Genomic DNA, 17,619 nt, shown 5'->3' on the forward strand with positions numbered 1-17,619 from the left:
TATGATAGCAAAATTTACCAGTGCCTGCCTTGGTAGTGTATTTTCTTATTCTTTTAAGGTATATTTACTGTTACAGTTCTGTATCTTCTATTGTAAGTTATATTGACTCTTAGCATATAAATACTTATGGTTGCACATTTTATCTTGTGACTGAATTCTATTTCTGTAGTAGATCTTTTCGGTTAGATTGCATGGATAATAGATTTTCTTCCAATAATACTTACTGTGTCAATAGTTTTGAGATTATTTTTTTTTTTAACAAAAAGTCATACATTGTAAGTGCTAATTTTCATAACTTTCTGTATCTACTATTATTGCTTGCTCCCTGCAGTAATTATTTTGTGGATGGGAGAAGTGTTTTGACAACTTGAAATGCTGCAGTAATTTAAAAGAAAATTATTAAAGTGTGTTGTAAGCATAGTGCATTATGCTCTTTTTATCAGGGAATACTGGAGAGGTCTGAGACAGAAACAAAACAAAGACTCAATAATCAGATAGAAAAGCTGGAGCGTGAGATATCTCAGCTGAAGAAGAAATTAGAAAGTGAGGTGGAACAAAGACATTCCCTTACCAAAAATCAAGAGGTAAGTATGAATATGCTAAACTTGCTTAGTGAAAATAAAGTAACAGTTGCACGGCTTCTGCCAGCTTACGATGCACTATTTTTTCGTATGAGTAATTTCTAAACATATTTGGTCTTTGTGCCATTTGTGAATAATTACAAATTTAAGAACCTTGTGTTTTCAGGTTCACATCCTGGATCTTAAGAGGCAACTGGAGACTGAGACAAACCGTCACATTAACACAAAGGAACTTCTAAAGAATGCCCAGAAAGAAACTGCGATGTTGAAACAGCAGCTTAACAATACGGAGGCTCAGCTAACATCACAATCATCACAGAGGGCTCCGGGGAAAGGTAAGACATTTTTCTGCATTGAACTTCTGTTAAACGTTGCTGTCTGCAGAATGGTAAAATTCATAATTGATAGTAGTTTAGAATTAGGAGATCAGTCAGCTAAATAATAAACCTCTTCATTATTACAATCATGTATTCAAATGAATGATAACCCGTATGGTTTGTTAAAGTAAAATTAATGTCCAAGCAGTCTTTTACAAAGGGGAAAAATAAGTTCTTTCAAAAAAAATAAAAGGGCTCCTTTAATAAGTTTTGCTTTAAGTCTATTAGGTTACTTTTAAATACCCTTTTTTTTTTTTTTGTCTGACTCAACAGTGTTTATTGTAAGCTGCTATTTTGGTTAGGGCTGACAGTTCTATTTAGGGAAATTTTGTAACAGTAATTGCTTTTTCCATGTTATTGTCCGAAAAAGACTTCAGTTTTCAACAGAACAGTGGTTAAAAAAAATTAATTAAATTTCACTGGTTAATTAATTTGTTCTAATATTATAGGTCAGCCTAGTACAAATGAAGATGTGGATGATCTTGTAAGTCGACTAAGACAAGCTGATGAACAAGTTAATGACCTGAGAGAAAGACTCAAGACTAGTTCTAGTAATGTGGAACAATACAGAGCCATGGTTCTTAGTCTAGAGGAATCCCTTAATAAGGAAAAACAAGTAAGTAGTTACCATTGTTTATTAGAGCAAAAACAGAAACAAAATTAATTTTTTTGGTTTTGATTTGTTGTTTTTTTTCTACGGTACAGTCTGTAGGATTATGGGAGGAATTACAAAAAACCTAAAGTTAGATCAGAAGGTATTAGAATATAATTTAGTAAGACCTTATTTTAGACAATTTTATTGAAAACACTTTTAGCCATGGAAACATTAAAGCTTTTTGCAGCATATTTTAAAAATGTATTATAAGTTTGACTCAAAGCTGTATTCTGCCAGTGTCTTCCTTTGAAAGAGGGGAATTGACTTTTAAAAACTCTTCCTTATAACCCTGTGATCAGTGATTAAAAATACTAATTAGCTCAATCAAAAGCAGTTTTCACACCTGCTTCAGTAAGGTCTTCAGTGATGCCAAAGAAAACTCTGTATGTGGTGTTTGTGGGAAAAGCTTAAGAGCGACCTGATGTACGCTCCACTGTGTTAATAGTGAATTAAGCTTGTTCTTCCAAGCTGTTCAGCGTATCAACATAAGATAGATTGGAGAAACAGAATTCCCATTTTCTAACTGAAGTTACAGCATCGGTGTACAATGGAGCACTGCTTATTTAGTATCCAAGTTCTCTGCCTGTCTTCTGTTGCTATAAAAACTTTGTAGGGGCTCGATACGCTTTAATAATATTGTAGATTCTAGTGAGTAATAAAAAAATACGCCGGCTACTGCACATTTGAGTGCAGTCACCTAAAACTTTTAGATGTACCATATAAGGTATTGCAGCTTTGAAGGAAAAAACATAATTTCAATGCTATTTGTGATTCTCCACATTTTTAGTGGTGGTGTTCTAAATGAGATGCTCAAAATACCTATTCTGGCTTTAAGTTGTTAATAAAATAGTGGTTTCACATCAGAATACTGTATTTAAAGGAAACAAAATTAATGTCTTCTGATGAATTTTAATGAAGGTGACAGAGGAAGTTCGTGCGACAGTTGAAGCTCGTCTGAAGGAGTCTGCTGAGTATCAAGCACAGCTAGAAAAGAAGCTGATGGAGTCAGAAAAAGAAAAGCAAGAACTTCAAGAGGAGAAGCGTAAAGCTGTGGAGAATATGGAACAACAGGTACGCACTGAATGCCCACTCCCTTGTAGAGACTCCTTTGTAGAGAGTCCCCGGGAATGTGCTTTTACATAATTCCCTAACCTTCAGTTTGCTTTCACAGTATAGTAGCGTCCAAAACTAAATCTTTTAGGATGTACAAAAGACTAAATTTGTGAGAGGTTTCCAAACACGAGTAGTGCATTAACCTTATCACTTTGTTAGGGGGGTTGTGTATTTAAAGCTGTCACTATCTTCCTGAACTTTGAGCACAATTTGCAGAAAAACACGAGTAAAAGCCTTTGAGAAAAGTTTCTGAAAACCCTTTTTGGAGCATGAGCCAAAATCAGATTTGTAGCGTGCACATCTCTTAAAGCCAGAGTGGTCTGTGCCCTTATTTGTCTGATTTATATTTGGGCTCTTATTGTGGTTGCAAGAAACAAGATGACTGCAACTAGAACTACTGCAGGCCCAACTCTGAAAGAACAGTAATATGTTTTTACCAGGAAAGAACTCTGTATGTTAGTAAGTCAAAATCTTGAAAGCATTTATCTTTTTTAATGCTAATTTTAATCTAAAAATAATAAAATAATCATGCTTTGGTTCTACATTATTCATGACTGTCTACATTCAAAGCCTTGCAGTGTTCAATACTCCATAAAATACTTTGCCATTTAGTCTTGGGTTTGTTCTTCTTTTGTCTTGTTGTTTCCTCCCTCCCCCATCACTGTAGCTATCAGAACTAAAGAAGAGTCTGTCAACCGTGCAATCAGAAGTTCAGGAAGCCCTTCAGAGAGCCAGCACAGCTCTAAGTAACGAACAGCAAGCCAGACGTGACTGCCAGGAACAAGTATGTTGATAGCATTCTCTACTTTAGCCAGAGGTAGCAAATATTATGCTAGTTTTTCATTTTTTTTCAGTTAAACTCAAAATGTTTTTTGAAGGTAGTACTGCTAATCAGAGACTTGTGGAGGCAAGAAAAGTGCTGCAAGAGCACATTCTCTATTTTGTGAACATCTGCTTATTTAATGCTTCATTTTTCTACCTGACCAACCATAGTGGTAATATCAACTAAACTGACTTTGAATATAACAGTCATGCTGCAAGCACAGTTTGTGTCACAGTTAAGAAATAGAAGATGCAGTGTGTTACTGTTTCTAAGTTCTGTTTCATTATGTAAAGAAATTGATGGGGGAATGTAATTAACTGTTTTTAATTAATTGCTACCTCCTGGAGGGGGGTGGTGCGCAGTGTCAAAAAAGAAAACTGAACTCTCATAAGACAATGGAGAAAATATCTTTCTAACCCAAATGTAATTGTTGTCTTTTAAAACTATGGGGCAATATGATACTTGGCAGCACCTGGTAAGATTGTTTTGTTACCAGCTGTTTTTTAATGGAAATCTACTTCTCTGCAGGTAAGAATTTCAGCAACACTGACCAGTGTAGAGGATGTAAAAAAACTGGCTGTTGTTTAATACAACCCAAAATTTAGTAGACGGGCATTTCCATTTTTTCCAGCTAACACTATGCCCATAGCCTTTCCTTAGCTTTTTAATGTCATGCAGTAAAATATCTTTGCCCATTCACATGCAGAAGTAAATAGTGGAGGTTCTTAGATTAATACCTGCCTGTTAATCTGTGCAGCATCTACAGCAAGAGGTTTGATTGTAGAGTAACTATAGAGTGTGTCCTCCTGCTAGCCATTCCAGGAAAATTATTCCAAATTTTAGTTTTGCTTAAAAATAATAATTTCTTTTAAGGGAACTATTCTAAGCTTATCCTGCTTTTGTTGTTGTTGTTGTATTTGAGAATGACAGAGGTTTTGGCCAGTGCTTTTCTTATTGATTACTGGTTACTGATTTTGTCTAGAACTTGACAATCTCTTTGTACATATCAAACATATAACATTAAAGGTAACAGTCTACTTTTAACATTTTTCTGCAGGCAAAGATGGCTTCCGAAGCACAAAATAAATATGAACGGGAATTAATGCTTCATGCTGCTGATGTTGAAGCATTACAGGCTATTAAAGACCAAGTTGCCAAGAATGCAGCAGTAAGGCAGCAGCTAGAGGAAGCTGCTCAGAAAGCTGAGTCTGAATTGTTAGAATGCAAAGCCTCCTGGGAAGAGAGAGAAAGGATGATCAAGGTATGATTGTTTTTATGGTTTCAGTGGATTTTTTTCAGTTAACAGAAATTCAGCCACAGAATTTACAGCCATTGAATGATTTTGTTCTAGGACGAAGCTTCAAAGCTTGCATCCCGCTGTGAAGATTTGGAAAAACAAAATCGATTATTACATGAACAGCTGGAAAGTCTGAGTGATAAGATGGTGACTTCGATGAAAGAAGCCATGCCAGCTGCAGTGAACGTTTCTCTCAATGAGGAAGGCAAATCCCAGGAACAAATCTTAGAAATTCTTAGGTAAATTTAGCTCTGCGCTCCTTCTCTTGGTGATTATAAATCAGTTGCCAAATTAAATAGTTCTGTACTACTTTATATTTGAAGGATAATTTATAAAATTTAAGCGCTTTTTTCCTAGGTAGGAGGTGGTTGTACTACATCAGTAACTAATATAGGAGATTTCTTTCTACTCCTAGGAAAAAAATGTGAGTTGGTTATGACAGGAAGCTAAATGAGATTTTAGCAATTGTCATTGGCAAGAAAGTTTCATAGATTTTTTTTTTTTTTTTTTCCTCATCGTGGTTTTTAGGGGGTCTGTATAGTTTTTCAAGAATTTTTATCTACCATTTTCTTTTTGGGTCTTTCTGAACCAATTTCTGTACTCAGTTGACCTTTAGACATAAGATGCTTTGACTTAAAATGCTTTGCCTTGCATTTTCATTAATGCATCAATGATGTGTTGTTCATTTTCTTACTGCAGATTTATACGTCGAGAAAAGGAGATTGCAGAAACTAGATTTGAGGTGGCTCAAGTGGAGAGTTTGCGTTACCGTCAGAGAGTGGAGCACCTGGAAAGGGAACTGCAGGAACTGCAGGACAGTCTCAATGCTGAGAGAGAGAAGGTGCAGGTAAGGTTCGATATTATTGCTTATGATTTCAGTAAGTGAAGAAGGCTGTTCTCTATGTTCTACTCCCTGTGCCCAAAAGTGAAGTTTTGGAGGAATCAGGTGCTTTTAAACTGGGGTTGCTGTATAGCCAAATGGGGGATCTTGTTCAGAGTCCTGTGAAGCAGTGTGGCAATTGCAAAGTCACATAAATAGGGAAAATACAGATAATTTCTCAATTCTTTCCCCATCTCCTATTTCTTAAGCGGTATTTATTTTGAATGTACATGTGAGATAATGATAATTATGCTATGATAGATTTCCAGGTTGGTGTAATGCCAGATCCAGGTAAATGTGTATGCATATGCAAGCAAAAGAAATGACTGAGTTAAATCTTTTTCAAAAGGTAACAGCAAAAACCATTGCACAGCATGAAGAGTTAATGAAAAAAACTGAGACCATGAATGTACTGATAGAAACCAATAAGATGCTAAGAGAAGAGAAGGAGAGGCTAGAACAAGAGCAACAACAAATTCAAGCAAAGGTTAGTACTGAGGCTGATGTAAATTTTTCAGATATTGAAGCTGATGACTTAGTGTTTGGGTATAGCATTGCTAATTACAATAAATACATGATTTAGATTGTGATTATTCCTTTACGTCATACACGGATGAGGAGGCTTTCCATTTAGAATTTTAGAAGACATTAGTCCACCTAGAACATTGAGAAGTTGAAAGTTCATTTTCATTTAAATTAAACTAAAAATCATTTTATCTAGCATTTATCCTTGGCTGGAGGTATATTAGGAACAAGGATATTATCAGCGGATAAATGAAAAATGAAACAGGATTACATATAAAGCAGACCACAGCTTTATTAAGAGTTTAAATGGGAGATACAGCCTCCTCGCATTTCTACGCATCAGTTATTTTAATGGAATCCAGTGCAGCATTGCTTGGCTTCTAACATGTAATTAATAATCTGTTTCCCGTACAAAGAATGAGAATCTAAGATTGTGAAGTTGTACATATTTTTTTTTTTCCTTTCTGTAGGATCATCCCCTGCTCTTGCTCCTCATCCTTTTCTCTGCCCCTAGCTGGCCACTGGAAGGCAGAGAGCTGGAAAAGAATTTACATCATGACTTCTTGAGGGTGTTGATTTTTCTCTCTCTGTCCCTTTTACTATCATTGTTCAAGATCTACCATACTCCCATTTCTTTCAGTCTCATAAGATACAGAAAGTTTAATCCCCAGTTGTGGGTTTTTTCAGGTACGCAAGCTTGAGGCGGACATTCTACCTCTACAAGAGTCTAATGCTGAACTCAGTGAGAAAAGCGGAATGTTACAGGCGGAGAAAAAGCTGTTGGAAGAAGATGTTAAACGTTGGAAAGCCCGGACTCAGGTGGGGAATGCGTTTTCAAAGATGGTTTGGGGGAGGGGAAAAACCAAACTAAAAAAAGTTTAAATTTTCTTAAACACAGCAAACTAAGAAATGTATTTGAATTATGAAGCATTGTTTATGCAGCTTCAAAATAAGCTATTCTAATTCATAGGCATTCCAAATCAAAATGCAAAAGGAGTAGCTCTAATTCAAAGAGATCTTCTGGATATAACTGCATAATCATCTTAAAAAAATGCAAACTATTTTCTCAACCTTTCAGCATTTATTGAGTCAACAGAAGGACACTGATCTTGAAGAGTATCGGAAGCTGCTTTCAGAGAAGGAGGCAAACACCAAGCGTATACAACAGATGAGTGAAGAAACAGGCAGGCTTAAAGCAGAAATAGCCAGGTGTGGTATAAGTCAGTTGGTAAAAAGCTTTGTGCAAAGCAAAGTATTTTAAACAAAGCTGTATCTGGAAGTTTAATTTCTTAACTGTCTCCATGTAACTGAAACCTTTGGTATTCTTACAGTGGCTTGATAAAATGCAGGTAAAGTGAAGTGAGGATTGTTTTGGAAGTTACCTTTTTAGCTAAACTCAGTCTAAACTAAGGTACTGTAGAAAAGTTTGTGTTCTACAAATACTTATTTGTATTGCAAAATCCTAGAAAATGGAATTCACTACAGATAATGCCTGTGATATTACATAAATGAGCAATTTTGAAATGTATGGATTATTTCAAAACATTTCATTTGCATCATCCTCTAATCTGTTGTGATTTAGAACTAATGCATCCTTGACTACAAGCCAGAATCTTGTTCAGAGCCTGAAGGATGAAGTAAGTAAAATAAGAACGGAAAAGGATACTTTGCAGAAAGAACTAGATGCAAAAGTCGCTGACATACAAGAAAAAGTGAAAACTATAACCCAGGTCAAGAAAATTGGGCGCCGGTACAAGACCCAGTATGAAGAGCTGAAAGCACAGCATGATAAGGTAGATATAATTTCTTTGCAAACAAACAAACAAGCTTATTAAAAAAGAGTGTGTTTTCATCTAGAGTCATGCGTAATCTAGCTAATGATCTTCACATTCCCTTAGTACAGTACTGTATGAATACTTACCTGTGAAAAGTAGAAAATTACATCATTTATTCTGCTGTTAGCTCAAACTGCCACAAATCATGGTCTACACATCACTTAATATTTTGCAGTATTCTTAATGGAGTTATAGTGTTCATTAGAAGTTCTGTGTTTTGCCCAGATCTTTTTTAAACTATCAGTTTGCATGCAAAAGCAACTTGTGAAAGAAATTACATCCTAATCGAGTAGTACCCTTCAGCCTGATACCGCTTAACATATTTCAGATGGTTGCTGAAGCATCAACTCAGTCTTTTGTAGAACAACAAGAAGAACAGGTTTCTGTCCAGGAAGTACAAGAGCTGAAAGACACTCTCAGTCAAGCTGAAGGGAAGACAAAGGCTTTGGAGGCTCAGGTTGAAAGTTTACAAAAGGTAAGAACAGTGAACAGTTTGAGACAACTAAACTCTACTGCAGTCTTAAAGGTGTAACCGTGTAGAATGTGAGGGTGGTTTTCTGTGTGTGTGTGTGCACACATGAATACGTGAAGTGACCTATTTGTGCCTCACTCTTCTTGGGAAAGAGGGACCTCAAAGCTGTTTTAAACCCTGTGTCTAGTGTGTCTCACGTTGTTTCTTGGAATACGTAATTAGGAAAGAGAATGCTAATCTTTCAGCTGTTGCATTCAGAGAGCGTTGGACTCCCCTATTGTTTATTAGGCGCCTTTTAACCTTAGTACAGTGGCCAGCCGATACTAGGTTCTGTGAGCTTGTTAGGCTGTGTATTTGCCAAAGTAGCTGGTTGTGGCCAATAGTTGCAAGTCTCTTTCTCCGTAGACTATAGCAGAAAAGGAAACTGAAGTCAGAAATCTTCAGGAGCAGATAACACAGCTACAATCAGAACTTGCTCGTTTTCATCAAGATCTGCAAGAGAAGACTACACAGGAAGAACAACTCAGGCAACAGATCACCGAGAAGGAAGAGAAAACTAGGAAGACCTTGCTTGCAGCCAAGCAGAAAATTGCACAGTTAGCTGGTATTACAATATTATGTTTTTCCTCTATCCTTAAGGTGTTGCCTTCTGTTTGAGTTTTCGATTATTCCTTGTTGCCTTCTGTTTGAGTTTTTGATTATTCCTATGAAAAGCATTTAGACAGGATGCTTGAGTAAATATGGCCTACTTCATATTTTACGTCAGAGTTTTTCCTGGATTAGATGCTACAGGAATTGTTCTATAAATTAAGTTTTAACTTCTTCAAAAGATGATACAAGTATATAACTTCGCTGTACACTGGAGGTAAAAAAAAGTTTTGCTTAGTTTTGACCAGCCAACAAGATAAACACCCTTTTTTTTAATCCTTGTCTTGATTAGAGCAGATTGACACTACTAGCAGCTTAGGTAATTCTCCCCTTCCCTAAATACACAAGTGCAAAACATAATGCCTCCTTTATTTTTAACTGATGTTTAGAGGAATGATGGTTGTGAGAGCATGCTGAAAACATCTTGTTCTCTTGTGATTACTTCTTTATTTAATTTTTTATTTATGTACTATGTATTTTTCTATTTTTTATTTATTTCGTTGCAATTAAATAGAAAAATGGCATGTGAGAGTTAAAATTGCCTCTAAGGGCTCCTTTGATAACTTAACATTTTTAAGAATTCAAGGTACTTCAGTAACCTGTTAAAACAGCCAGGTATTCAGCATGCAGGAACTTGTTAGGCAGCTTTACAGTGGCAAAACTGAACTCTTTCCTACTCAATTAGGTACAAAAGAACAGCTAACAAAAGAAAATGAAGAGTGGAAGCAAAAGAGCAGTTCATTAGAAGAGCAGAAGACTGAACTGGAGGTGCGGATGAGTGCACTCAAATCACAGTATGAAGGTCGAATCTGCCGTCTGGAAAGAGAACTTAGAGAGCAGCAAGAGCGACACCATGAACAGCGAGATGAGCCACCAGAGTCTACAAACAAGGTACAAAATCCTTTTAGCTAGCTGTGTGAGAGGAAACAAGCAGCTCGCAACTCTTGTAACTGAATGAGGACAACCGCTGTCAGTACAAGCACCATTGGCTGGTTGGTTTGGTTTTGTGTATACAGTAGTTAATAGTCAGAACTACTTTACCTGAAGGTGTTATCTCTAAACATCCTATAGCATATTAATACGCTATAAGAAAATTCTTATCATAGGACTCCTACGCTTAAAAACAAACAAACCAAAATAATACTAGTGAGCCCAATAAACGGTGCACTATTCAAATTCCACTGTCCCCTCATTTTGGAAATACACAAGTTAGCTTTAGTAAGGATTCAGAACTTAATCTAAAAGTTACTTCCTGCCATAGTCAGAATTACTGGTGCTAAGAAGCATGCAGTTATATCATTCATTGCGAATCAGTCAATGAACAATTTGCACTCTATTGTCTTTTTATCTATGCGTTCAGTATAATGGGTCCTAGCTGCTATTGTCTCAACAGCTTCAGAAAATACATGAGAAATTACTGAATTGCTTTACATAATTGGTATGACTGGTATGATTTGATTTGGAGAATTTGCAATAATCATGGAGTCTGACTAGGTACACTAACAGTCGTTTCCTAACAGACTTCTTTGCAAACATATCTGTCTGGCTTAAGTGTTTCATCAAACTGCTGGTTGTTTGGTATGTCCATGGCATGATGGTTCTGTTTCTTACTTAATAGGTCCCAGAACAGCAGAGGCAAATCTCACTCAAGTCTGCTCCAGCTTCAGGTGAAAGAGGAATGTGAGTTGAAGGGTTTGGGAGTTCTGCAGTTTCTGTGGTTGGTGTTTTTTTCTCCTGTCTTTATCTAGTTGCTGCTTTTTAGTAAGCCACTGACTTTTCTCAATTTTTCTTAAGCAACTTTAAAGATACTGATTGACATAATGTTCCTCCTGTTTTCCCAGCTACATTTAATCAATAAAGCTTTTAAGCTGTTAAATTGTCATATTAACCACCAGGAACATGGTATCTGGGAAACATAAAAGACATTTTAAAATCTTTCAAGATTCTTGAAGTTGTGCAGGTTTTTGTTACTTTTAACCTTTTTTGGATGGGGGGGCAAGAATCTCAAACATGAGAAACAGACTAAATAGGTGGTAACTAACATAATAATGATAAAATAGTCAAATGGCTAAGCTCTGAAATGGGAAATATTAAGATATTACTAAGTCCAGGTGAGAAATTCCCCTCAGTTTTTATGACAGCATCCTTTTGAAAGCAAGGCTTTCAGAAATGCCTCCTAAAATTTGGCTGATCTTTGTCTCAACCAGGAAATGGTGTTGCTTTCTCTGTATTGAGTGAATCAGTTAGCTTTAATGCAAGATGTATCACTGCAATAAAGACCCATCATGGCTAAGCACTGTGTCTGTTGATCTACTTACAGATTTCTAGTTGATTACCTTTGAAGAAACCTGTCAAACCTGTAAGCTGGACAAAATGCTACTGATGGCATAGTGTGTCTGTCTGTTTTCTTTTTTAACTATAAACAAATTTTGGAAGACAATTCATTATGCCCTTGTCAAGCTTTTAAATTTTAAACCTTTAAAAATTAGTATTTCTGGCTATGATAATATTTACATTTGGTATTTTTAAAATCTGCTTTCTGCACTACCATCGTGAAACCAATACCCTGTTTTTCAGTGCTAGCACTTCAGATCCACCAACAGCAAATATTAAACCAACTCCTGTTGTGTCAACTCCAAGTAAAGTGACTGCTGCTGCAATAGCTGGGAATAAGTCTACCCCAAGAGCCAGTATCCGTCCAATGGTTACTCCTGCTACAGTCACTAATCCTACCACTACTCCAACAGCCACAGTTATGCCTACAACACAAGTGGAGACTCAGGAAGGTAAGCATTTTAGAATAGCGTGAGGATCTACAGTAATCATAAGTGCTACTTTTGTCTTGAAACCTTGGTGATCACTAGTTTGAAAGCATCTCAGATAGTTTTATTGTCCCTGCATCTCTTTCAATATGGCACTTTTACGACCACTTCTGTGGCAACAAAGTTCATCATTCCTCAGCTGAAGATGGGTATAAGTGATGTTAACTCAATGTGCAAAACATTGAAGCTGTTTGTGTAGGGCACTCTGAAATGGAGTATGTGAACTGTGCTAGATAATACGAAGACAGTTGAATGTGCTACTGTTTGCCTTTCAGCTATGCAATCAGAAGGACCTGTGGAGCATGTTCCAGTCTTTGGAAGCACTAGTGGGTCTGTGCGTTCCACCAGTCCTAATGTTCAGACATCTCTCTCTCAGCCCATCTTGACTGTTCAGCAGCAGACGCAAGCGACTGCTTTTGTGCAGCCCACTCAGCAAAGTCATCCTCAGATTGAGCCTGCTAATCAGGAGCCATCCCCTACCATTGTAGAAGTTGTACAGAGCTCTCAAATAGAGAGGCCTTCCACTTCTACAGCAGTGTTTGGCACAGGTTGGTTTTATTTTATAGGCCTGCCTTTTTGAATAGTTCCTTTTAAGTAGCTCCATTTGGACCCTTGTCAAACCAGGCCTAACTTCAGTGAAAGAATTTGCTCTTCCCCCCTCCCTCCCTTAGTTTATTGCACGTTTTACAAACTTCTGAGGTTTGCCTCTTTTCTTGAACCTTCAGAAATGGTACCTCTGAAATGCTGTTCTCACTGCATTCCTTAAAGCAGAAAATAAATACGTGTTTGTTTATCTATTCAAAGTAGCATTGGGGTTTAACACATTAAACCTTGCTGCCTCTTTCCATGGTACTGTTGGAGTGAGGTTAGTTTTAGGAGTCATGAGTAAGCTCTTAAGCTGCAATATATAATGTAGAGAAGAACTCTAAAGCTACTCAGTGTGATACACTGTTCTACATCTGTTTTTCCCTACATAATGTAGATTTTGGTGTAGGGCATTTTTTCCCCAAATTATGCTTTTGTAAACTACTTTTTTGTTTGTTTGTTTCCCGGCTGATACTCTTAAACTTTTAGGTGTACTTATCAAAAGCAAAGATGTTGGAAAAAGTATTTTAGTTGCACCCTGAAGCTTACATTTGAAGTCAGTTAGGTTGTGAGTACAGGTTCAAGAGCATAAGGCTTGTAACAAAAGGGGCTAATATTTTCGTGTCCTAGGAAATGGCACAAGGTGATTCTATCCGATTCTGTTTGTTGTCATTCAATGCAGAAAAAGAGTCCATCTTCCAGAGAAAAGCACCAAACCTTTTGATTTTTCTGTTTTGTACATTGTTCTGAAAATAACTGAGAGGCTGTCTTTAAGTTTCAGCTACCCCAAGTTCTTCACTGTCTAAACGTCCACGAGAGGAAGAGGAGGATAACACTGTGGAAAACTCAGACCAAATTTCGGAGGAAACAGTGGATGTACCTCTTCCAAAGAAGATGAGAAGCATACAGAGAGTCGGACCCGAGGTTTGCAAGAACATAAAATGCTACCACTTAGTCTGTCCCTTTGGAAGATTTTAATGGGAAGAACAAGTATATTACTTCAAAAGCAAGTCACTTAATTTTTAATGTGACTTTATAATCTACTGGGGAGGAAGCAATTATGTTTGAGTATTGTAAAAGGTAGAGGTTCTACCAGTTGCAATGAATTATGCGAATCTCGGTGAACTAAGGTGGAAGAGAGAGGGCTATATCCTAGCACTGAGGAGGAGGAAGGTAAATAATTTTTCATGTGTGGCCTGGAAGGTCATTATCTACAGTTATTCTGTAATAAAATATAGTGTACTTGAGATGCCAGGGAAGCAAAGATGAGTTTGACGGAAAAGCTTGGAGGAGGTGGATGTGAAAAACTGGTGTGAGGGAATTGGGATGTCCTGCAAAAAATAAATCAACTTCACAGAACCTCACAGCAGGCAACTCATGAATAGTGTTAAGGAAGTCAAAGGCATTTTATTAATTCTGTATGAAAGGGATGTTGCATAACAGAAAGGAGCAAGATTGTGTGAGAACATTATCACTTAATTACCTGAGAAAATGGAGGTGGAATGGGAAACTTTGAGTGTTTGGTTTTGGTCCTGAAAAGATTTAAAGACACTAGGGTCCAGTGGACTGCACCAGGGAAATTTTATTTCTCTGGGGCAGAGAGGTGGGGTGCTAGATAAAAGCAGAGCTGAGGAATAATAGTAGAAGGGGAACAAAATGTTGCCCATAATCTTTGTGGAAAAGATATTAAAAAAAATAAATCTCAAACATATTAAAGAACCAAACTTCAGGGCTGATGATGTGTTTTAAACAAGAAAAATGTATATTCTTTCAGGAGGAAGTGACAGCAGAAGAGAGCACTGATGGTGAGGTAGAAGCTCAAACATACAATCAAGACTCACAAGACTCAATTGGAGAAGTAAGCATATTCAAAAAAAAACCCCACCTGCTATTTCAGCAGAAATAGCTATTTTTTTAGGTGGTTTTTTTTTTCAAATTCTCAATATTTTTAGAAGTGAAATCTCAAATCGGTGGAAACTACTTATAACCTTTTAAAGTTTAGACTTCCAATGTTTAAGGATAAATACTCAATTTTTATTGCACTTCTTCATGTACCTATATAAGTAATGTTCAGAATGTTAATGAAGCTTTGCAGTTTTGAATTGTAGTTTGATACGTTGTTTTAGAAATCCTAGTATCTTTAAGCCCAGTTTTATGTGGTGAAACTGAGATACAGAGGTTAAAGGAGTCACAGTCTTAAAACGGAACTGGAGTTTTCAGTTCCTCGCTTATTCCTTTAGAATACTTCTCTTTGCTTTCTGGCTTTTCTTTTACAGAAAGATTTGACAAATCCTTGAGCAAGCTTGGTGTTAGATGAGACACAATGTGATTAAACAAAGGAAAAAAAAAGTTGATTTTGTTCTGTAAAATGCCCATTGTAGCTGTGTTATGAGAGTCAAATATAAGAGAAAACCATGAATGTAATCTCCTTTTACCTCAGAAATGAGCATAGGTGTTACGGTAATTCCCTAACTAGGCAAAACCTATGGAATCTATTTTCTTCAAGCAACGGTGGCTACTGAGTCTTTAGTCAGGCATTTTTTTCCTTTACATGTTGAAAAGGTATGGCAAACATTTATCTCCCCATCGAATCCCAGCTGCGTGCTTTCTTTTCCACAAGTATCTTTAAACATTCTTTAATTAACGCTTCTGGTACTCAATGTGATTATTTGAATTCTGCTACTACACAACCATTTGCAACATTAAAGTGACATGTACAGAAAATAACAACCTAGTTATGGTATGTAAACCAAAAGTCTTGAATGCTACAAAATGTCTACGGTAGAGTCCTGAATAATTTTTTTAAAAAGGTTGTTGGGGACTTTCCATGATGCATTTGTTTTTTGAGGGTTTTTTTAAACACTTCCAGTCATACTTGACAGGTTTGGTTCAAATATTTTGACTATACGTGTGTGCTGAATGGAAAGAGAACTGTTTGCTGTAGCTCTGTGTCTGGCTATTATGTGAATTGCATTACTGTTCCTCCAGACCAAAAGAACTCTTAAAACAGCAGTTCAGAGCTCATGCTTAGAAGAAATAGAGTTGTTCCTTGATCCTGGGGAGGCTTTTAGTTGTCTGTAGTGGCTTGGTGACAGTCATCTGTAGCATTCTCTTTTGTTCTCTCCTATCTTAGTTATTAAGAAACAGCAATAAGTAGTGTTTCTCTTGTAAGTATCACAGTCCGTTTCTCTTCTTCTAAGGGCAGAGTGCTTCCTTAGCCGTCAACAATATTCTGTGTATCTGTATTTGTTTATTGTGTGGGTGTTGCTGGGTAGCTCCTTGGTTATTTGAAATAGATGGGTAAACATTTAGACAGCAGCATTTTATGGATATGCATGCAAATGTATCATATGTGATACAGCATCCCGCATGATGGCACCCATCGCAAATTGGATTTGGAAAGTGAAAGACAAAATACTTGTTGTAAAGACCTCCATTTGAGGTCTCAAAGTTGAGAGCTAGGAGCGGAAACAGGAAACTTAGAAATACAATGAACACTTTTCTGAAGAACATTTTAAGGATTGTATGTGCTGCATTTCATTTTTTTTTTTTCTTCTGGTAATTTGTCTTTTACAGGGTGTTACACAAGGGGAATACACTCCTATGGAGGATAGTGAAGAAACTTCCCAGTCTATCCCCATAGATCTTGGACCTCTTCAGTCAGATCAACAAAACACTTCTTCATCTCAAGATGGTCAGTCCAAGAGAGATGATGTCATTGTAATTGATAGTGATGATGAAGATGATGATGATGAAGAAAATGAAGGCGAGCAGGAAGTATGTATATCATGGAGTTAGTTTCTTTATGAACTACTTTATTTATGATTTTGTCTTTGGTCAGACGTAAAGCTTACCTGGAAGGACTAATTTAATGAAAAAATATTTTTTTGACTGTATAAACAGTCTGTATTTATGTAGCCTGAACTTCTAGCATTCTAAAGATACTTACTAATTCAGCTTGATGTTAAATTTTTTTTAAAGTCATAAAATTCCCCAGTGCCTCTAGATTATCAATGACTATTTAACGTAGAAGGGTGTCTTCTGTGAGGAGGGGTGGGGGCTGCCCCGTGCTGGACACAGGCAGTTCCAGCTGGCTTTGCAGTGACTCCACTTCAGGACACAGCTGAGCCCATCAGCTGGTGAAAACATGTATAAGAAAAGACAAAACACTGCATGGCAGAGTGAGTGTGTGGAGTGGGGGAGAAATAAGTGAGAAACAATCCTGCAAACACCAAGCTTAAAAAAGAATGAGGGGAAGGAGGTGCTTCAGGTATCGGAGCAGATATTCCTCATAGTCCATGGAGGAGACCATGACGGAGCAGGTATTTTCTTGCAGACTGTTGAGAGGAGGATTCCCTGAGGGAAACTGCAGCCCATGGAGGAATAGGCTGTGCTCCCAGGAACCATGGCCCATGGAGAGGAGCCAGTGCAGGAGCAGGTTTATCCTGATGGACGGTAGCCCTTCAGTGGGAAGGATTTACTGCTGGGAATAGTTCTTGAAGGACTGCAGTCTGTGGAGAGGACCCATGGGGGAGCAGGGGAAAAAGTGTGAGGAGGAAGGATTATAGCTGAGAGGAACTGTTACGGATTGACACAACCCCCTGTTCTTTGTCCCCCCTGCCCTGCTTGGAGTGGGATGGGGGAAGAAGTGGAGTTGCGAATGAGGCAGTGAAGTTGACCCTGGGAAGAAGTTGTTGGCGGGGGGAAGGTCTTCCAGTTTTTGTCTTTGTTGCTCACCATCCAATTCAATTTAAAATAGACAACAAACTAAATTAATTTTCCCCAGGTTGAGTCTGTTTTGCCTGTAATGGTAATTAGTAAATGATCTACCTGCCTTTATCTTGACCCTCAAGCTTTTCCATCTTAGTTTCTACCTTTGTTCTGTTGAAGAGGGAGTTGGGGAGTGGCTGGGTGGGTGTCTGGCAGCCAGCCAAGGTCAACCTACCACAGCAATTGAAAAATACATACCTGTACTCTGTAGATAATAAATGGTGTACACCTTCAGA

General features: G+C 37.4%; 1 protein-coding gene across 3 annotated transcripts in view; it reads left to right on the plus strand.

Moving 5' to 3' along the window:
- The window catches only part of TPR (translocated promoter region, nuclear basket protein), a 42,558-nt gene that overhangs the window by 15,145 nt on the left and 9,794 nt on the right, over positions 1 to 17,619 (plus strand). For all 3 annotated transcript variants that reach the window (XM_055724560.1, XM_055724561.1, XM_055724562.1), the window contains exons 20-40: positions 444 to 584; positions 748 to 916; positions 1,408 to 1,574; positions 2,532 to 2,684; positions 3,394 to 3,510; positions 4,607 to 4,810; positions 4,901 to 5,085; positions 5,546 to 5,693; positions 6,076 to 6,213; positions 6,939 to 7,070; positions 7,330 to 7,460; positions 7,834 to 8,044; positions 8,415 to 8,561; positions 8,964 to 9,162; positions 9,892 to 10,097; positions 10,825 to 10,886; positions 11,784 to 11,992; positions 12,304 to 12,576; positions 13,389 to 13,537; positions 14,388 to 14,471; positions 16,190 to 16,390. In XM_055724560.1, the coding sequence (XP_055580535.1) occupies positions 444 to 584; positions 748 to 916; positions 1,408 to 1,574; positions 2,532 to 2,684; positions 3,394 to 3,510; positions 4,607 to 4,810; positions 4,901 to 5,085; positions 5,546 to 5,693; positions 6,076 to 6,213; positions 6,939 to 7,070; positions 7,330 to 7,460; positions 7,834 to 8,044; positions 8,415 to 8,561; positions 8,964 to 9,162; positions 9,892 to 10,097; positions 10,825 to 10,886; positions 11,784 to 11,992; positions 12,304 to 12,576; positions 13,389 to 13,537; positions 14,388 to 14,471; positions 16,190 to 16,390 (3,426 nt within the window). The remainder of the gene's footprint in view (positions 1 to 443; positions 585 to 747; positions 917 to 1,407; positions 1,575 to 2,531; positions 2,685 to 3,393; positions 3,511 to 4,606; positions 4,811 to 4,900; positions 5,086 to 5,545; positions 5,694 to 6,075; positions 6,214 to 6,938; positions 7,071 to 7,329; positions 7,461 to 7,833; positions 8,045 to 8,414; positions 8,562 to 8,963; positions 9,163 to 9,891; positions 10,098 to 10,824; positions 10,887 to 11,783; positions 11,993 to 12,303; positions 12,577 to 13,388; positions 13,538 to 14,387; positions 14,472 to 16,189; positions 16,391 to 17,619) is intronic.

This window comes from Falco cherrug, chromosome 12 (assembly GCF_023634085.1).
Source record: "Falco cherrug isolate bFalChe1 chromosome 12, bFalChe1.pri, whole genome shotgun sequence".
NCBI classification, from domain to species: domain Eukaryota; kingdom Metazoa; phylum Chordata; class Aves; order Falconiformes; family Falconidae; genus Falco; species Falco cherrug.